We start from the raw sequence: 21,653 nt of genomic DNA on the forward strand, positions 1-21,653 counted from the left end.
AATAATATTACTTCATTTTATATTCCATTGTTTTCATAAAGATAATAGTGGTTAATATTTATAGCACTTTATTTCTCTGAAAAAATTTGTGGGTTTTGTGACAAAAAAAATGTAGATACTCCCATGAGAGTGTGTTGAACAAACAAGTATCACCCCTTCTGTGTTTTCATGGGAAAAAGTTGTGAGCTGCTATTTCACGACAATAAATATACTGATTTATTAAATTCTTTTTCTCTTGTCATTTTTGTTGACAATAGACTTTCGACTTGGCAATGCTTCTCATCATCTATAGCACCAACACTCAGACAAAGAAGTACATTGAGAGGGTGCTAAGAAATAAGATTCGATCAGGCTGCTTTCAAGAACAGCTGCTGCAAAGTACATTCTATATTCATGACTTGGTAAGTGGCAGAGAATTAGCAACATTAGTCTGAAAGTTATAGAGAAGTCATTTTTAATCTTTCTTACTCAGTGTGGAAATCTTGACAATACGCCTTTGCTGGGTGTTGACTTTTGACAGCTCAGTATGTTTTCAAAATGTAATAGGATTCTTACTTACCTTGATCGAGATGTTATACTGTTAATAAAACCAACCCAAGACTGGTGTCTCATCTTTTTAGAAAAAAGGTGACAAAATTGATTTATGTTGAACTGATTAAACTCAAGCCCCCAATTTTTTTTTTTTTTTTACAGGAAATGTTTTAGTTCAGGTCTTCTAATTTTACATTCTTGTATAACTTGATTTTTAACTTAAAATGAAAGGCTTTGTAGCTCCCATATAAAAGTTTCTTCATGTTAGTTTCAGCCCGTTGTTCCAAACTCATTGAGACTTTCAAATCTTAACTTTGCATCATTTTAATTACCTAGCCCTTTGTGGTCCATAGCTTTGACAAACTTACTTCTATATCCTGTTCTAAGCAGTTTTTAAAAACCCTGAGCAAAACAGGACCAGAAGAATGCTAATAGAGACATAATTATGCATCTTTTGAACCATCCCTATTTGGCCATGTGACTCTTGGGTGGTTTTTTCCTGTTGAAATATAAACCATTTGATTAGAATTTTATAAGTTAAGAACAGTATTTCCTGGTGAATTTTTAGGATATTAATAGCGTATACCTTCTTAAAAAGCTAGATAACCAATAGTTTGGGGCTTGACTTAGGTGCTAATGAGAATATATGGTTGGGTCTTAAGATTTTATATTTAGAAATGGATTTAATGTTTCTATTATTTTATCTTACAGTCCTTTCTGTGCTTATTTCTGGCAATAATATGTGTTTTGGGCTATAATTTTCCAGAAGGCAGAAATCATATATAATTTTTTAAAGATTTATTTATTTATCTTAGGGAGTGGGGGCAGAGGAAGAGGGAGGTGCCCAAGCAGACTGTGCTAAATGTCGGGCCCAGTGTAGGGCTCAGTCTCACGACCTCGAGATCATGACCAGAGCCAAAACCAAGAGTTGGATACCTAACCGACTGTGCCACCCAGGTGCCCCATATATAATTTTTTTATTGCATTTTCCTCAGCAAAGCATTATACCCAATTCAGGGCTTAATTTAAGATTTTTTATCTATTGTGATGGTATCAATAAAGAAACTGGACTTAAACTGGTTATTTACTTTGGGTCCTTTAATGTCCATCTTCTGCCCATTGCTGAGACATGATCAGTTCTCTTTTTGATCTCAGAAGAAATCAATTTAATTGGTATTGAACCTTAAAGATTGATTTCAAATCATAACCAAGGAAGAGCAGACCCAGTATATCCCCAGAGAGATAGTATGATTGAGTGAGGATATTGGGATTCAGAAGATCTGGATTTAAGGGGCACCTGGGTAGCTCAGTTGGTTAAGCGTCTGCCTTTGGCCCGGGTTGTGATCCTTGAGTTCTGGTATTGAGCCCTGCCTCAGGCTCCCTGCTCAGCAGGGGATCTGCTTCTCCCTCTCCCTATACTCCTCCCCCACTTGTGCTCTCTCCCTCACTCTCTCTCAAAAAAAAAAAAGATCTGGATTCTAGTCCCAAATTAGGCAGATAGGAACAATGCTATTAGGCTTATAATTTAACTTCTTCAGCTTCCAGGTCACTTCTTATCCATACATTGAATCCCATTGATCCTAAGCAAAAACTCAGAATGATGAAAGATAATTTTGAGTAAAACAAAGATTATGTTACCTTAAGTTAAAATGAGAGTTGGTGAGGAGAACTCTGAAATCCTATAAGGGTCAGGAAGTCTTGGTTCTGCAATAACTAAATTTCTTCCACAGCTTCTTTTTTTTGTCTCCTCTTCACCCCTTCAAGGTCCTTAAGGATATTTGCCCATCTATTCTGTCATTGGCGCAGTGTTTGTTGCACTCCCTCGACCAGAGTATCATTTTGTTTGGCAGTCTCCTATACAAATACGCATTTAAGTTTTTTGACACTTACTGTCAGCAGGTATGTCGAAATATTTATTTTGGAAAGGAGGGAACAGGAAGAAATACAATTCCAAGTGACTTGCATGTAATATGATGTTTATTTCTTGTTCGTTGGAAGACATTGAAGGAAAAAGAACTCAGAACTGGGAGTTGGGAAAACTTAGTTTTAGTCCTAGTCTTAATAAAATAAGGGACACTGGACTTCTAACTTTGCATTTTGAGGTCTAAAATTCTCTGACTTGAAAATGAAGGTCCACATCCAGTCTATTTTTTTTTTTTTAAAGATTTTATTTATTTTTTTGACAAACAGAGATCACAAGTAGGCAGAGAGGCAGGCATAGAGAGAGAGAGGAGGAAGCAGGCTCTCCGCAGAGCAGACAGCCCGATGTGGGGCTCAATCCCAGGATCCCGGGATCATGACCCGAGCCGAAGGCAGAGGCCTTAACCCACTGAGCCACCCAGGCGCCCCCAGTCTATTTTTTTTTAAGACTTTATTTATTTATTTGACAGAGAGATCACAAGTAGGCAGAAGCCAGCAGAGAGAGGGGGAAGCAGGCTCCCTGCTGAGCAGAGAGCCCAATGAAGGGCTCGATCCTAGGACCCTGAGATCATGACCTGAGCTGAAGGCAGAGGCTTAACCCACTGAGCCACCCAGGTGCCCCCACATCTAGTCTTTTAAGTAAACCATGATTAAAAGAGCTGGGGTTATCGGGCAGCTTTCATAGTATATAGAAAGAGCAATTTTAAAATTTAGCTGCAAATGATCAGCTGCCAGTTGATCCTGGAGTTGTTCCCTAGAAAAAATTGGGGAAAAACAAATGAAGGGGAAATGCCTGAGGGTGTAACTCTATTCCCATGAACATGAAACATAAAATTTAATAGTGCATATCCAGAGAGGGGAGGCTCTACTTGTGGAAAGTGATTATGAAATCAACAGTGTCTTACTTTGTATTTTTTTGTACATGCTAAACATACTATTAACAATGTCAAAACATTTTAATGGAACTTGTAAAAATAAAGACAAAATTTTAAAAATTTAAAGCAGGGCATGAGCTAGCTACTGCATTTGAGAAAACAATATGATTCAGTAAGGAGCAGCAGTATAAAGGAAAGGGAGAATGGCATACAAGATATTTTTCTGGAACCATCTTAATGTCCTGGAGATACTATCGTGGCTCATGTTTGCTTGAAACATGCCAGTCTAACCTGTAAAAACCTTTAAAACCTTGAACTTCTGAGTTCCTTTTTTTTTTTTTTTTTTAAGTGGGTGGCTCAGTGGGTTGGAGCCTCTGCCTTCGGCTCGGGTCGTGGTCCCGGGGTCCTGGGATCGAGCCCCGCGTCGGGCTCTCTGCTCTGCGGGGAGCCTGCTTCCTCCTCTCTCTCTCTCTCTGCCTCTCTGCCTACTTGTGATCTGTCAAATAAATAAATAAAATCTTTAAAAAAAAAAAAAAAAGATTTTATTTTTAAGGGGCACCTGGCTGGCTCAGTCATTAAGCATCTACCTTCGGCTCAGGTCATGATCCTAGGGTCCTGGCATCAAGCCCCCCATCAGGCTCCCTGCTCAGCAGGAAGCCTGCTTCTTCTCCCTTTCCTGCTCCCCCTGCCTGTGTTTCCTCTCTCACTGTGTCTTTCTCTGTCAAGTAAATAAATACAATCTTTGGAAAAAAAAAAAAAGAATTTTATTTTTAAGTATCTCTGCACCCAATATGGGGCTTAAACCCACAACTGAGAGATCCAAGAGTCACATGCTGCCAGCCAGGCTCCCTGAGTTCATCTTTTTAGTAAATTTTAATAGATTAAGTACAACCATAGCTTAAAGGGTAGTATTTTACCCATATGAAAAAAGAGACTATGCCAGGGAGCAAAACCAGGAGGGCTTACATAGTGTTCCCTGATAAATATTAGGAAATAAGTCAGGAGTAGATGGTTGTGTAATTAGATTGACATAATCCTCAACCTCCTGAAAACAACATTAATGAAAAGTACGTAATAGAATTAAACAATGAGATAGGGTAGGTTGAGATTAGAATGGTCTCAAGCATTAACCCTTTCAAGATGGCCATGTCATATTTTCATTCACACTATCCTGTTGATGCTTTACTGTGTAGGAAGTAGTTGGTGCCCTAGTGACTCATATCTGCAGCGGGAATGAAGCTGAAGTTGATACTGCATTGGATGTCCTCCGGGAGTTGGTAGTTCTAAACCTTTCTGCTATGAGGCTGAATGCTGTGTTTGTGAAGGTATGTGTCCCTCCAGTGACATATTTTGAGTCATTTTTCTTTCTTGCATGTATTTGAGAGATATCTGGCATCTGTTAATTAGCAGCAATTTAATTTGTGTTCTAGATATTGAGCACTACAATTGGTGGGAGGGGGTGGGAAGGAGGTGGGGTAATGGGCAAATAATAGGAAAAAAGATAACTCATTTATGTTTGTATTAATGCATTCAGCAAATACTTCTTTGTACCTATATGCAGGCTCTATTCTGGGTGCTCTGTATATAAGACTTAGTTCTTGCCTTTGGTGTTAGTAAAACACATAAACAAGTCTCTGTAGCTACAACATGAGAAATCCCTAGAAAGATTAAGTGATATAGATGCACCAGCGCAAGAATAATTTGGCCTAGGAAACTGCATTCTTCAAGTACTACTACTTCTTCAAAGAGTAGATTTGAGTAATTCTTGAAGTTTGAGCATGGTTCAATAAGAGAAAATACAGGAAGTGCATCTAGGCAGAGGACAGTTTAAACAGAAGCAAATTGGCATCTGGGTCCATAGTATACCTGAAGGAAGTAGACTAGCATGGTTGGCAAATGGGACATATGGTGAGAAGTGGTGGGAGGTGAGGCTGGAAAGACATAGGACAATGTTAGATTATGAAGGGTCTCAAATATCACGCTCAAGAGTTTCAACTTGATTTTATAGACCGTAGAGAGCTATCACAGACTTTTCACAGGGGGTTGACAGAATCAGGTCTGGGCTTTGAAAGGTAGTTGTAGGTCATGTTATCCCCATATTAGGGATGAGAAAGCTGAGGTTTTGCCCAATGTTGAAAAGTAAGTTTTTCCCTTGTGACTGCTTCCACATCTGTAGAAAAAGAATAAGTAATTCATGGCATGGAAACTGAAAGGGATGTTATGATAAGCAGTAAGGTCAGAGATGTAACTTTTGACAGAGCACGGTTTTCACTAAGAAGGGAAGGATGAAGAAGAATAGGAAGAACTAGGAGGTACAGCTGGGCACAGCTTGAGAGAACATGAGCTTTTGTGGCTATCCAGATGCTTCTTATACCTCTTACAAGGATTTTAATTTTTTTATTTGATGGAGGAAAATATCAGTGGCTAACCTTATTGTTGGTATTTTTTTTTCCATAGGGCATTTTAGATTATCTGGATAATATGTCCCCTCAGCAGATACGAAAACTCTTTTATATTCTCAGCACACTGGCATTTAGCAAACAGCATGAAGCCAGCAGTCACATCCAGGTAACAGGCAGTGTGTTGAGAAACCTTTAAAACTTTAAACTTCTTTAATTGAAATTCATTGAACATAATTATAGCTCAGACCATGGCTGTGTACTTGATTTCTATTAGTACACAGGCTAGAGTAGTTATGTTCAGACATTAAGTGTCTGTTGTGTACCAAACATTGAGAAAGTAGGTATATTAGACCTTCTACCCTCAAATAGCTTAGTCTATTAGGGTAGAAATGGGTCTGTAATCAGCTGTAATCAGGGGGCCCCTTGGTGGCTCAGACGGTTAAGCATCTGCCTTCAGCTCAGGTCATGATTCTCAGGCTCCCTGCTCAGCCGGAAGCCTGCATCTCCTCTCCCACTCCCCCTGCTTGTGGTCCCTCTCTCACTGTCTCTCTCTGTATCAAATAAATAAATAAAATCTTTAAAAAAGAAAAGAAAAGCTATTCAGGTTCTATACTGAGTGCTGTGGGGACACAGAGCGTTGCCTTGTTTTCTAGGGAACCTCTACATCTAATGTGAACTTATCTGGGCTTGCTTTCATTGGTGGTCTTTGTTTGCTGAGAAAGTCAGGCAAAGGGACTAAAACAAGAGATTGCATTGCAATCAGAACTTGTTGCTCTTTTGTATCTTTAGTGCCACCCTGTGGCAGTAATCCATACTGGACTGTAACTTTGAACAACCAACACCTTTTGTTAATTTAAAAAAAAAAAAAAGGAGGGGGGCTAGGTAATATACAGCACAAAATTCAAAAGGTATAAGACGTGGTGAAAAATGAGTCTTCCCCCTCTCAGTCTTCTAGGCATCTGGTTCTCTAAAGGCAATGACTTCCTGAGTTTGTCATGAGATATTTCTATCCTCCTGAGATGTCCTGAGCATTTACGAGTTTGCTTATACCTTTCTGCTTTCTACCTTATAGCTTTCTGAGATGTTCTGAGCATTTAGCAAATTTGTATTTACCTATATTCCACTCCTTCTCCTTTTTTTTTTAATTATTTTTTAAAAAAGATTTTATTTATTTATTTGAGAGAGAGACAGTGAGAGAGAGCATGAGCGAGGAGAAGGTGAGAGGGAGAAGCAGACTCCCCGTGGAGCTGGGAGCCGGATGCAGGACTCGATCCCAGGACTCCGGGATCATGACCTGAGCCGAAGGCAGTCGTCCAAACAACTGAGCCACCCAGGCGTCCCCACTCCTTCTCCTTTTGTTCTGCATCTATCTTTCATTTAGCAGTATATTTTGGAGATGGCTTCACATCAGTAATATAGAGCTACATCATTATTTTTTAATTTTATTTAATTATTTAATTTATATTAATTATATAATTTATATTGATTAATTAAATATATTTAATATTATTTAATTATTATAAAATACGCATAACAAATTTTCTACGTTAACCATTTTTTTTTAAGATTTTATTTATTTATTTGTCAGAGAGTGTGAGCACAGGCAGACAGAGTGGCAGGCAGAGGCAGAGGGAGAAGCAGGCTCCCCGCTGAGCAAGGAGCCAGATGTGGGACTCGATCCCAGGACACTGGGATCATGACCTGAGCCAAAGGCAGTCACTTAACCAACTGAGCCACCCAGGCATCCCTCCATTAACCATTTTTATGTGGCATTAAGTTCATTAAGAATGTTGTGCAACTCTTACCATTGTTTATATCCAGAACTTTTTGTCATCCTAAACAGAAACTCTACCCATTTAGCAATAACTCCCCATTTTCCTTCCCCCAGACACTAGTTACCTCCAGTCTATTTCCTGTCTCTGAATTTGCCTGTTCTGGGTACCTCATTTAAATAGTCATATGAGGGGCACCTTGGTGGCTCAGTTAAGCATCCTCCCCTTGATTTCAGCTCCGGTCACGATCTCAGGGTTATAAGATTGAGCACTGCATTGGGCTCCCTGCTGGGCGTGGAACCTGCTTAAAATTCTCTCTCTCCCTCTCTAAAAAAAAAAATAATAATAATAGAATTTAAATTTCAAAAATAGTCATACAAAGGGTGGCTGGGTGGCTCAGTGGGTTAAGCCTCTGCCTTCAGCTCAGATCATGATCTTGGGGTCCTGGGATTGAGCTGTGCATTGGACTCTGCTCAGCAGGGAGCCTGCTTCCCCTCTCTCTCTCTGTCTGCCTCTCTGCTTACTTGTGATCTCTGCCTATCAAATAAATAAATAAAATCTTAAAAAAAAAATCTTAAAAAAAGTAGTCATACTATATTTATCCTTTTCTGTTTGGTTTATGTCACTTAGCATTATCTGTTCAGGGTTCATCCATGGTGTAAGATATATCAAACTTCATTCCTTTTTATAAAACCTAACTAGCATTCCATTGCATGTATATACGACATTTAATTTGTACATTCATTTATTGTTGGACAGTGGCCTTTTTTTTACCTTTTGGCTATTGTGAATTGTGTTGCTATGACCACTGGTATGCAAGGATCTGTTTGAGTCCCTATTTTCAATTCCTTGGGGTCTATGTCTAGGAGTGGAATTGCTAAGTCATATGTTGATTCTGTGTTTAATATTTTGAGGAACCACCAAACCATTTTCTGCAGCAGCTGCACCATTCTATGGGTCCACAAACAATTGAGGGCTCCACAGTTTTACAACCTCACCAACAGTTATTTTCCATTTCTTAGCTGTAACCGTCCTACTGGGTGTGAAGTGCTGTCTCACTGTGGTTTTGATTTGTAGTTCCCTAAAGACTAATGATGTTGAACATCTTACTCTTTGCTCATTAGTCATTTGAATATCTTATCTGGGAAAATGTCTATTCATGTCCTTTGTTCTTTTTTTTTTTTTTAATCAGTTGCGGTTTTGTTTTTGTTGATGTATAGGGATCCTTTATACTTCCTAGGTATTGTCCCTTATCAGATGCATGATGGGCAAATATTTTCTCCCATTCTGTGCATTGTCTTTTTACTCCTGGAGTTTTGTTTTGTTTTGTTTTGTTTTTAAGATTTTATTTATTTATTTGACAGAGAGAGATCACAAGTAGGCAGTGAGGCAGGCAGAGAGAGAGAGAGGAGGAAGCAGGCTCCCTGCTGAGCAGAGAGCCGGATGCAGGACTCGATCCCAGGACCCCGAGATCATGACCTGAGCCGAAGGCAGCGGCTTCACCCACTGAGCCACCCAGGCGCCCCTACTCCTGGAGTTTTGATGAAGCCCCAGTTTATCTGTTTTTGTTTTGTTTAGTTTTGTTTTGTTTTTACTTGCTCTTTTGGTGTCATACTTAGGTAAAACCTTTCTCCAATTCAAAGTCATGAAGATTTTTCCCTTCGTTTTCTTCTAAGAGTCTCATAGTTTTAGCTCTTAAATTTAGGTTGTTGATTCACTTTGAGTTAATTTTTATATACTGCTAAAGGTAAGGGTTCAATTTCATTTCATGTATGTGTGGGTATCCAATTTTTTCAGCACTTTTATTAAAAAGACTATACTTACCGCTTTGAATTATCTTAGCATCTATGATCACTTAACCATGTATGTGAGGGTTTATTTATGGACTTGGTGTGTATATGCTTCCTATGCAGGTGGCACACTATTTTAATTACTGTAGCTTTTGTAGTAATTTTTAAATTGAAAGAGTATAATAATTTAAATATTAAAATTTGAAAGAGCATATTTATTCTTTTGCAAGGTTGTTTTGGCTATTTGGGGTCCCTTGAAATTCCATAGGAATTTTAGCATGAGTTTTTCTCCATCTATAAAAAATTCTGTTGTGATTTTAGTAAGAATTACAAAGAATGTGCCTGTCACTTTGAGTATTATCATCATCTTAACAATATTAAGCCTTCCAATTCACAAACATGGGATATCTTTCCATTTATTTAGGTCTTCTTTAATATTTTTCAGCATTGCTTTATAGTTTTAATGTACAAGTCTTTTGCCTCCTTGGTTAATTTACCTAGGTATTTTTTTCTGTTTCATTATTTTGTTGAGTATCCAACAACATTACAATAATTCACATATCCTTATCAAGCAAGTATCACAACAATAGGACATCTTTTAATTTGTCTCTCATGCTTACAAAAGCCTTCCCCATTTTATAGATGAAAAAAATTGAGACTCAGAGATGAAATGACTTGCCAAAAGCCACATAGTAAATGATAGAACCCTTGGTATTTTGGCTCCAGTGTGTTTTGGCTCCAGTATCTACAGGCTCTTTTGTTGACTGTTCCAGCATCTTCAGCTTTTTCTACCATGTCTTCCTTGCAGGATGACATGCACCTGGTGATACGAAAGCAGCTCTCTAGCACCATATTCAAATACAAACTCATTGGTATTATTGGTGCTGTCACCATGGCTGGCATCATGGCAGCTGACAGGTATGTACAGAAATTCTGACTTCTGTGGCTCAAGATCAGTTAATCAAGTTGCCACCTTACAAATTGTTACATTGTGTTGACTGTGTTATAATGATAAACATTAAGCCCATAATAAGAGAAGTAAACAAATGTTTGTTACGACTTTTCCATTTTCCCTTCTAATCTTGACTGTATATACCACATATAATTTTTACAGAATGTGATTGTAATCATTACAGTCTGGTGGTTTAAAACTAGGGATTGCTAATAAATAAAATAATAGAAATGTTTCCACAAAAGAGGAACCCTGAACATCCTGGATGTATTTTTCTACATTTGCGCCTCTCCCAGGCACTAGACATTACAGATTCTCCATTGCTGTGGTATTGTCTGGGACATCATGTTTGATAAAAATAAGCCACCCAGTGACAGGAGCATCAGAGTTGGGTCTTGTTAAGATGTTGCCATTGCAAAATGACACTGGTGTTCAGTTTATGCTCCTTAAGAGATAATTTGTTAGGAATTCCTGGAGCCTCAGGAGACATTCTTAGAATCGGCATTAATAATTCATGCAGGCTACATTCTTTGGAGCTATACCACTTGTGGGCATTAAATGCTTAGAACAATGCCCAGTGCTTGCTCTTACGATTATTACTAATTTAGTGTGCCCTTCAAAAAAAATCAAAGATAGCCATTGTTTGCTCTAATCCACAGTTTGAAATAGTCCTCTGTGCCTTTATGTACTTTTATCTCTACCCACATCCCAGGGATGGCAGGATTCATACACTTATTGCTAGTTCTTACAAAATATAAAAATGAAGCTAAAATTCCTTGTTTTTAGAAGTAGATCTTCAAATTTGACCCAAGGGAGAACAGACTTGAGCAACGAACAGTGCACACAGGTTAGTTCTTGTAATGTAGTTGGATATGTTTATGAATAACTGAGGAATTGCTTCTGGTTACTGTCGGTTTACCAGAAAAAGTGTGTTGTGTTTTTTTTTTTTTCAATGTATGTTTTCCTGGCTGTCCTGAGTTACATTTATTTCTGTATTTGTCTAATCTCCTTAATTAAATTGTGAATTCCTAGAGAGCAAGAGAAGTGAGCCATGTTTGTAGAATAAGAGGTTGACTGGAGAATAGGCGCAAGTTAGCATATAATTGGAGAGTTGGAGATAAAGCTAGTCCAGAGGTAGAAAAGGGAGGGCCTTGAATGTGAATCAAGACATTTCAATTTAATTTTTTACATCATGGTAGTCTTCAAGGGTTTCTTAGCATAGATACGACAGAATCAAAGCTTTGCTTTAGAAAAATTAATACAGGGTGCCTGGTTGGCTCAGTTGATTAAGCATCTGACTCTTGATTTTGGCTGAGGTCATTATCTCAGTGTTTGAGATCAAGCCCCGCATTGGGCTCTGCGCTTGGTATGGAGCCTGTTTAAGACTCTCTTTCTCTCTCTCCTTCTCCCTCTACTACTCACCCTACTCATGTGCACTCCTTCTCTCTCTATCCTTCTCTCAAAATAAAATAAAATACAAGTATTTGTGAAAAGAAAGGGCATGTTTGTTAAAAAAAAAAAAAAATTTAATCCAGTTGTGTGTGTCTGATGGCTTGGAGAAGAGATATTAGAGATGGGCTTGTCAGGAAACTCAAGAAAACAGGTGAGTGATAGTAAGAGCTTTGCCAGTGAAATTGGAGGAAAAATTTACTAATGAATGGGGTGAGTGGTGTTTAGAAAACATTGGCAGCCCAGTGGCTGAACCACTTTTCCTCTTTGGGTGTTCCAGGTGACCTCCTTGCTGCAGTTGGTTCATTCCTGCAGTGAGCAGTCTCCCCAGGCTTCTGCACTTTATTATGACGAATTTGCTAATCTGATCCAAGGAGGAAAGTTGGCTCCAAAAGCTCTGGTAAGGTCCAGTATCTTTTCTTAAAGCAGCAAAGCATGAGAACTGCTTTTTATTCCATATTCTTCAAGCCCTTCTGTCTGTTGCAGTGCAAAAGTAGATCACTCTGTGAGCTTTCCCATCTTCTAGTTGGGAAGACTGTTCGGACTTGCCCTACCCCAGACCTCACCTCTGGGACCTCCTTCACATAATAACAATAATAGTAATGATGAGGATGATGATACTATTGTTGATGATGTTGAGAGCCACTATGTATTCTGTGCCAGGCACTGTGTTAAGCATTTTTCATGTATTATGTGTTTTCTACTTCATAATAATGGGGCACATAATATTCATAAGACTGTTATTATCTTATTAGAAATGAGGAAACGGGGGTGGGGGCGTGTGTGTGGGTGACTTGGTCTGTTAAGTTTCTGTCTTTGGTTCAGGTCATGGTCCCAGGGTTCTGGGATCAAGTCCCACATCAGGCTCTTTGCTCATCGTGGAGTCTGCTTCTCCCTCTGTCTGCTGCCCCCCACCCCCAACTTGTGTGCATGTGTATTCATGCTCTCTCTCACACAAATAAATAAATAAAATCTTGAAAAAAACAACAACATAGAAATGAGGAAACGGGGGCACCTGGGTGTCTTAGTCGGTTTAGCGGCTGTCTTCACCTCAGGTCATGATCCTGCTCGGGGGGAGTCTGCTTCTCCATCTCTCTTTGCTCCTCTCCCTGCTCATGCTCTCTCTTAAGTAAATAAGTAAAATCTTAAGAAAAAAAAATGAGGAAACTAAGACTTAGGGCATAATAGTTTGTCTAGGACACTACAGCCAGTACACCCTTACCTATGTCTTGTTTGTTTGCTTGCTTCCTGAAGGAATGTGTTGGGCAGACCATCTTCAATGATTTCCAAGATGCCTTTGTGGTGGATTTCTGTGTGTTTCCAGTAGGGTAAGTACTAGATACCACTAACTTGATTTTATTGGTGAAGAAATTATATCAGTAGTTGGTATAGACATCAGAATGCTTGTGACCTTAGCTAAATATGGCCCAGTCCCGCAGTTTCTTTCCTCCCAACACCCTAACACCCCAGTTCCAGAATTCCTAAAAGCTTCAACTTATTCTTTCTCTTTCTCATTTCTTCTCATAAGAAGGAAGATTGGTTTGTTCTAGCAGTTTCCCAAGTAGATGTGTATACCCTTGGGACATCAAATTCTGGGTTCTCTCCACAGCGACTATCCATTTCCCGTGAAAGCTCTCTATGGACTAGAAGAATATAATAGTCATGAGGGGATTGTCATCAACCTTCTGCCACTGTTATTCTCTCAAGACTTTGCAGAAGATGGGGATAGAATGACTTCAAAAGAATCAGACCAAAAGTCAGTGTATTTCTTCTTTTCTAAAACTTCTTTTGCTGTTTTGAGTGTTCATGGGGTATTCCACACTTCTTGCAGTCTGTTGAGAGCTTGATGGATAAGGTTTCTGGGGCGCCTGGGTGGTTCATTTGGTTAATCATCTGCCTTGACTCAGGTCATGATCCCAGGGTCCTGGGATTAAGTCCTACATTGGGCTTACTACTTGATGGGGTGCCTGCTTCTCCTTCTCCCTTTGTCCCTTGCCAGCTCATTCTTTCTCTCTCAAGTCAATAAATAATATCTTTTTAAAAGGAGGAGTGATTTTCTCCTAAAACAGATGGTATCTGGAATGGGTCAGATTCCTTGTTTTTTCTTGGACCCTGTGGTTGGGGTTAGCTAGAATGGGTCAGATTCCTTGTTTTTTCTTAGACCCTGTGGTTGGGGTTTACATTGCTTAAGGACAGCCCACAAGTGCTCTGTGAGGCTGTTTTCATTTCTGTTCCTTTCTCCCTCGCTTGAGCATACTTGTCTGCCTCTGCCACTCTCCCTCCTTCCTTCCATCTTACCTCTGCTGCTCCTAACTCATGGATATTCATTCTACTCAGCCTCTGCCTTCCTCCAGATTAGTTCATTCTTTATTTGCTGAGCATCCATTAAGTTCCTTGTCTTGTATTCTTAAAAGTAGACATTGGTTTTGGGCAAAACTCTTTAATTATAAGGTTGGGTTCCTTATAAACATGGACTAATATGCCTATAAAGTACTGTTTAGAAATGGATTTTTTCTTTCTAGATTGGTGTCTCCATTGTGCCTGGCTCCCTATTTCCGGTTACTGAGACTTTGTGTGGAGAAACAACATAATGGAAACTTGGAGGAGATTGATGGTTTATTAGGTATAGGATGAAGTTACCAGATCCTTTCTTCTTTGTAACCTTTCTTTGATAATCTTAGGGAAGGAACAAACAAGTACCCCATGTGTGTGGGAAGAAATTTTCTAACTTCATAGAGTAGAATAGCAGTAATAATGGAATTCCCAAGACAAAATAATACATACAGATTTCTGTCATGTTGACAAATCAGTCATCATCATAGTTTCTAGTTGCTTTCTGGTCTTCACCTCTAATGTTGCAAGGACTTCTTAATTGTATGTAATTATTGCTACATGATATGGCGGTAATTTTGAGACTAATCAAAGCATGACCTTCAAATACAAGTTAAAGGGAAAGCAAGTTAGGAGAGATAGGTGACTCTAAGGGTAGCACCCAGGTTCTGTTGACCTGAAATAAAGGGAGTTAGAAATGTTTGTTCTTCTCTTTCAGATTGTCCTATATTCCTTACTGACTTGGATCCTGAAGACAGGTTGGAATCCATGTCTGTTAAACAGCATTCGTTCATGTGTTCACTCATATTTCTTACTCTTAACTGGTTCCGAGAGGTAAGCAGAGTTATTAGGACATTTTACCTGTTGTCTATAGTTCTTGTTGGAAGGAAACTCTTTCCTAGTACTCATGGACTCATGGGACTCTCTAAAAAGTCTCCGCTAAGCTTCTCCAGCTGTTATGTCCCATTTCTCCCCAGTTTTATGTACCCTTTGATGTAAACAAATCAAAACACTTAGAATTCACTTAATATTGTTCATGCTTTACTACTTTAAGCATTTTTGTTGTATTCTTCCTTTTGCCTGGAATAAACTACCTACTCTACTGTGAAAATACTGTTCACCCTTGCATAGGTATCCACTTAATGTTTTGATTTGGTGAGATCAAGTCAATGATGGTTTTCCCATTCCTTTGGAATATATTGTGCTCAATGAAATGCACAATAATGGAATATGATGAAAATGACAGTACCATCTTACATTTATGTCTCATTTCTTTTATCATGCATATTATTTCTGAGACTGTTCACTTAAATGATCTCTTCTTATCTTCACAATTATATTCTAAAGTAGATAGGACAGGTATTATCCTTGTTTTACACCTATGCAGTTGCAGATACATAGAGTACCAAGTCAGTTAAGAATAGGGGCACCTGGGTGGCTCAGTTGGTTGAATGTCTGCCTTTTGCTCGGATCGTGATCCCAGGGCTTCCGGCTCCCTGCTCATCAGGTAGCCTGCTCCTTTCTCTGCCTCACCCTGCTTGTGCTCTCCTGCTCTTTCTCCCTCTCTCTCAAATAAATAAATAAAATTTTTTTAAAAATCAAGCACTTAAATTGTGCCAAATGCTGGGCTTATTTCTTTATTTATAATATTTAATCCATATAACAACTACATTCTTGTTTTATAGCTGTCTCATTTTGTAGTTGAAGAAGTAAAAACTCAGAAAGGCTAATAATGACTTGGCCAGGGTCACACAGCTAGTAAGTAGCAGAATAGGATTTGTTTAATCAAAGTGTATGCTCTCTAGTCACTGTGCTATTCAACTTGTTATTTAACTAGAAATCAGTAGAACTAGGATTAAACTAGGATTAAAAGTCAGATCTCCTATATTGGCCCAGGGGTTTTTTTTCCCTCTATAGCACCTTGCTGAGAACACCTTTTATTTATTTATTTTATTTTATTTTATTTATTTATTTGACAGATCACAAGTAGGTAGAGAGGCAGGCAGAGAGAGAGGGGGAAGCAGGCTCCCTGCTTAGCAGAGAGCCAACATGGGACTCGATCCCAGGACCCTGAGATCATGACCTGAGCCAAAGGCAGTGGCTTAACCCACTGAACTACCCAGGTGCCCCTGAGAACACCTTTTAAATTACAGACTAAACTCAGATCTGGCCACTGAATGGCTTTTTTTAAGGTCTGGATGAAATAATGTAAACGAGGTCAAAATTGGAACCATTCATGTACGAGAATATAATTCGTACTTTTCCAGATTGTAAATGCCTTCTGCCAGCAAACATCACCTGAGATGAAGGGGAAGGTGCTCACCCGGTTAAAACATATTGTGGAGCTTCAGAGAATCCTGGAAAAGTACTTGGCAGGTAAGGAAAGTGTCCTATTATAGTACCTTTGCTAGGAAAGCAGTGAGGAGATAAAGAATTTACTTTTAACCCAAGCTCACTGATAGCCATCCCCTACTCATCTAAGACAAGAAAATATTTGCTCGACAACAATAACAAGGAAGAATATATCCATTTTCATCCCATTGTTACTTTCAAGAAATCTTGCTACTTAAGAAAATAAAAAATGGAAAGCATTGGTTGGGCTTTTGTAAAGTAACTTTTTGTCTTTAAAAATCAAACTTTCAGTGCCCTTTGCTTTCCTGAACATAGTTATGAACCAGGAGTAAAGCTGACAGATCTCTTAATACCTCTGACTATTAAATAAACTTGTTGTTTTAAAGTGCTAGGTAGATTTTCTGGGGAAAACATAGGAACCCACCCCCCAGGCCCTCATCTATGTAATTGTGTATAATACAAACTTCTTTGTGATCAAATATTAATATCTTCAGATTTGTAATAAGGATTAGTTTATTTTTAGTCCTTACTTGCTTGGATATTTTTTGTATCATTATTTAGAATGATTTTATCTTATTTTGTCATAATCATTTAATACGATATTCTTGTAAGTGATCTCTGATCATTTTGCTATGCCAAAGCAATTAATGTCAGGTAACTTGAATGTATCTTGCAGGCATTCAGCCATACTTGGTAGTTCTGAAAATTAATTTTTAACCAATCAGGTGATATTCTAACAGTGATAATGTGGTTGGTATACATTGAGCTTCTGTCTCCTCTCTTTTCCAGTCACCCCAGACTATGTTCCTCCCCTTGCAAACTTTGACTTGGAAACTTTAGATGTAACACCTCCTACTGCTGCTGCTATTTCAGCAAAAATCAGAAAACAAGGAAAGATAGGTATGTTTTCTTCTTCTGAGTCTCCATAGGAGGGTCAGATCACTGAATTAACATAAGAGGTCATATGCACCAAGGCTTCAGTAGCTGGAGAGATAATGTCATTGAACTCTTTCTTTGGCATGATTATAAAATGAACTATAATGCAGCATTATAAAATTACCTCCTCTACCCTAGGTACTCTTCAGCAGGTTGTTTCCTAAAGGCAGTGATAGTTAACAAATATGATAATTGATTACTGGAGTCACTTTTCTGTTTTTGAAACAAAAGGAGGAAAACGGAAAGCAGATGGCAGCAAAACATCCTCTCCTGACACACTTTCAAAGGCGGACAGTTCAGAATGTGACCCTACACCATCTAATAGAAGCCAGCTGGAAAAGGTACTGAAATAATGGGTTTCCATGAAGGTCGTGTAATAATACAGTAAGATTAACAGGAGAGGGGCACCTAGATGGCCCCTAGATGGCTCAGTCATTAAGCCTCTGCCTTCCGCTCAGGTCGTGATCCCAGGGTCCTGGGATCGAGCCCCTCGTTGGGCTCCCCGCTCAGTGGGGAGCCTGCTTCTCTTTCCTACTCCCCTTGCTTGTGTTCCCTCTCTTGCTCTTCTCTCTCTGTCAAATAAATAAGAAAAAAAAAATTTTTTTTAATCTTAAAAAAAAAAAAAAGATTAACAAGGACCAGCATCATACTCTGCATTTTACATAGAGAAATTAGAGAAAAGAGAGGCAGACGAACTCTCCTCAGCTTTGGGGTGATTCTCCCAGTAGCAGAGTTAGGGTTAGACTCTTAGTCCTTATTACTATAACACACTTATTTTGCTAGTCATTTTCTTAAATGTGTCACTCCTTTTTTACACCCCAGCAGTACTTTGAATTCTTTCTCGTAGCATTTATCAAATTTTTTTTCTTTCTTTTTTTTTTTTAATTTTTTAAATTTTTTAGAAATATATAATATATTTTTATCCCCCGGGGTACAGGTATGTGAATCACCAGGTTTACACACTTCACAGCACTCACCATAGTATCAAATTTTGTTTTAAGACCTAGTTTTAGATATACTGCTTTTAGCCTCTTCCCCCTCTAATCCCAGATTATCAACTTCCCAATCAATTAAGATAACATGAAATGCTTAGGACAGTTTCTGATAATCAATAAATAGTAGTTCCTTTTTCCTGTAGGTCTCCCAATCACAGAGTAAGTTATATGTTTGTGAAATTGCCTAAACCACGTGGATCCCAATTATTTCTGGTTTTTGGCTAATATTGTGTATTTGTATAGTTCCTGTAATCTCCTAAAACCCAAGATTGGTAGTAATATCTATGTTTAATAGGTAAGGAAACTAAAACCCAGAAATGTTAAGTGACTTGCCCAAAGTCACACAATTAATAAGGCTTGAGCAAGGTTTGAAGCCAGACTGGTCTGGTGCCACAACTCATTGTTTTTCTCTACCATGCCATAACATCTTGGTTTGTCTAGTAGTTCATACTTAAGAGGAAATCAGCCAAGGGTTTTGATATGTGACCCATATCTCAATTTTAAATTAGGTGCTTTTGTGTCAGGAATATTTAGAGACTTTGGTGAAAGGAAGGTGGTAATTTGCTAAAAAAAGTAATATCTTCATAAAATGAATGCATAATTATACTTTGAGGTCTTTCTTAAAAAACAGGTTATTATAGAATCTTTGTTTATACTGTTGCTTTCTTCCCAGGAGTTCAAAGGGAAAGAAGAAAAGACATCAGTGTCACTACAGAGTTACCATGCTTTTTTCCGAGAACTGGACATTGAGGTCTTCTCTATTCTGCATTGTGGGCTTGTGACCAAGTTCATCTTAGATACTGAAATGCACACTGCAGTAAGTCACAGAGCTGAGATCCTAGAATTTAATCTTGTTTCAGAAAATTTCTCAGCCCAGGATGCCTGGGTGGTGCAGTTAGTTAAGCATCTGACTCTTGGTTTCAGTTGGGTTGTAATCTCAGGGTCATAAAATCCAGCCCTGAATCTGGCTCAGCACAGAATCTGCTTGGGATTTGCTCTCCTTCTCACTCCTTCCTACTCATGCTTGCACGCTCACTTGCTCTCTCATGCATGCGCACTCTTGCTCTTGTTCTCAAATAAATAAGTAAATCTTTAAAAAAAAATTTCTCAGCTCTATTCTTATTGTAAAAGGAGCACCAAAGCATTGAGAGAAGGTGGACTCTGGCTTCCAGAGCTTCCATATATAGTGACAGTAATGATGAATAATCATCCTCATCATCTTTTTTTTTTTAAGGTAAACAACATTATTTATTTATTTATTTTTTAATTTTTAAAGTAAACTAGGTCCAGCGTAGGGTTTGAACTCGTGACCTTGAGATCAAGAGTCACATACTTGGGACACCTGGATGGCTCAGTCAGTTAAGCAACTGCCTTCAGCTCAGGTCATGTTCCCAGGGTCCTGTGATTGAGTCCAGCTTCCAGCTCCTTGCTTAGCAGGAGGCTTGCTTCTCCCTCTGCCCCTCCTCCTGCTTGTGTGCGCGTGCTCTCTCTCTCTCTCTGTCTCTCTGACAAATAAAATCTTTTTTTAAAAAAAAGTGTTTTTGGGGTGCCTGGGTGGCTCGGTGAGTTAAGTGTCTGCCTTTGGCTTAGGTCATGATTTCAGGGTCCTGCGGTGGGGAGCCTGCTTCCCCCTCTTTCTCTCTGCCTGCCTCTCTGCCTACTTGTGATCTCTCTCTCTCTCTCTCTCTCTCTGTAAAATAAATAAATAAATAATCTTTAAACAAGAAAGTATGTTTTCTAAAACTATACTCACTTGGATTTCTGTTTTAATAAAATTTGTTGTACTTCGGTAGTGCTTGACTTTTTGATTTGTTGACAGAGCACAACAACCATTTATATGAGGTGGGGAAATTTCCCTCTTTTTGGGGAATGGTTAGATTCTTCACCCATTGGGAAGAGTAAACCTGAAATGTGCTCCTTCAAAAAGATGATGAGGATATGCTTGGAATTATCCTTTCTTTCCTCCTTGTGACAGGCTACAGAAATTGTGCAACTTCAGCCCCCTGAGCTGCTTTTCTTGCTGGAAGATCTCTCCCAAAAACTGGAGAATATACTGACACCCTCTGTTGCCAGGAGAATCCCCTTCCTCAAGGTTAGTATAGGCAGAAGCACAAGTCCTGGCCTTGATGAATTTGGAAACAAGGAAGTCTAATGAACAAGTTTGTCACTTTCTCTGGCATCATGTTGGATCACAATGATGGTGCCAGCCTCATTTCCAGAGCCCAATCACCTTGCTTTAGAAAGAAACTCTGGAACAGAGAAATCAAAACCATCTCAAACAGGATACATATTTCCAAGTTTCCTGAGCATTTCTGAATCCTGTCCTGAATCCTGTTCTCTACTGGGGTTTTGCTTTTAAAACCCTCCCTTGAGCCTGTACCCAGGCCTCGGTATAGTAGTAATTGGCTATCTAGAGAAGGCCAGAATCTCATATGTGTATAAATGTACAAATGTGCATGTAGCATCTGTTGAAGCAGTGGGATGATGCTGACAACAGAACACGAAAGTTTTAGGTGTAAACATTTAAACATTAATATATCTAGTTGTTTGATTTTTTTTGTATTCACTACTTGCTCGATGTTTTTATCAGCCTAAATGATTTCTATTTTTGTGTGAGCTTTATTTAATTAGTAATTATGGGTCTGTACTTCTCAATTAAATACATTATAAAAGGCAGCCTCTTGGTAATTTGAAGATGAGCAAGATCCCTTGCTCGGAATAGAGTTTTAGGCAAGTAACCAATTTCTTCTATCTACTTCTGCCTTGTGACCTAGGTCTGACAAAGCTCCTTAACAAACTCTATTTCAGAGAAGCTATCCAGCACTTTTCTTCCCCAGTAATTCTGAATTTATTATAGAGTAAAGGAAACCGGAATATTGGATTCTCACATCTTCATCAAAGATCTGCTCAAGAAGTTGCTCATAATATTGTTCAACTGCTGGCTCCAATGTGTAACCATCTAGAGAACATTCACAACTATTTTCAGGTCAGCAGCCTATCTTAACATTATAGAAATTTAGATATTACTGGGATGCCTAGGTGACTCAGTTGGTTGAGTGTCTGACTCTTGGTTTCAGCTCAGGTCATAATCTCATGGGTCCTGGGATTGGCCTGCATAGGGTTCTGCACTTGGTAGGGAATATGCTTGAAGGTTCTCTCCCTCTGCCTTCCCCAACTCGTATGCGTACATGTGCTCTCTCTCAAATGGGTAAATAAATCTTTAAAAAAAAAAAGGAAAGAAATTTAGAAATTACTAAGTGAATAAGAGATTTCATTTTTGGCTGAAAAATATTTAAGGAAAAATTAGGGCAATTGCCAAAACAACGGTCCTAAAAGCATTTTTCCTTT

General features: G+C 38.7%; 1 protein-coding gene across 9 annotated transcripts in view; it reads left to right on the forward strand.

The window, feature by feature from the left end:
• Window positions 1-21,653, forward strand: part of FANCD2 (FA complementation group D2) — a 59,436-nt gene that overhangs the window by 19,818 nt on the left and 17,965 nt on the right. For all 9 annotated transcript variants that reach the window (XM_032326884.1, XM_032326879.1, XM_032326870.1 and 6 more), the window contains 17 exons: window positions 258-401; window positions 2,296-2,430; window positions 4,520-4,651; window positions 5,784-5,894; window positions 10,099-10,208; window positions 11,029-11,089; window positions 11,972-12,091; window positions 12,946-13,019; window positions 13,301-13,447; window positions 14,214-14,314; window positions 14,741-14,856; window positions 16,290-16,398; window positions 17,164-17,274; window positions 17,542-17,651; window positions 18,979-19,122; window positions 20,281-20,397; window positions 21,163-21,291. In XM_032326884.1, the coding sequence (XP_032182775.1) occupies window positions 258-401; window positions 2,296-2,430; window positions 4,520-4,651; window positions 5,784-5,894; window positions 10,099-10,208; window positions 11,029-11,089; window positions 11,972-12,091; window positions 12,946-13,019; window positions 13,301-13,447; window positions 14,214-14,314; window positions 14,741-14,856; window positions 16,290-16,398; window positions 17,164-17,274; window positions 17,542-17,651; window positions 18,979-19,122; window positions 20,281-20,397; window positions 21,163-21,291 (1,971 nt within the window). The remainder of the gene's footprint in view (window positions 1-257; window positions 402-2,295; window positions 2,431-4,519; window positions 4,652-5,783; window positions 5,895-10,098; window positions 10,209-11,028; window positions 11,090-11,971; window positions 12,092-12,945; window positions 13,020-13,300; window positions 13,448-14,213; window positions 14,315-14,740; window positions 14,857-16,289; window positions 16,399-17,163; window positions 17,275-17,541; window positions 17,652-18,978; window positions 19,123-20,280; window positions 20,398-21,162; window positions 21,292-21,653) is intronic.

The sequence above is a fragment of the Mustela erminea genome, chromosome 1 (genome assembly GCF_009829155.1).
Source record: "Mustela erminea isolate mMusErm1 chromosome 1, mMusErm1.Pri, whole genome shotgun sequence".
Classification (NCBI taxonomy): Eukaryota; Metazoa; Chordata; class Mammalia; order Carnivora; family Mustelidae; genus Mustela; species Mustela erminea.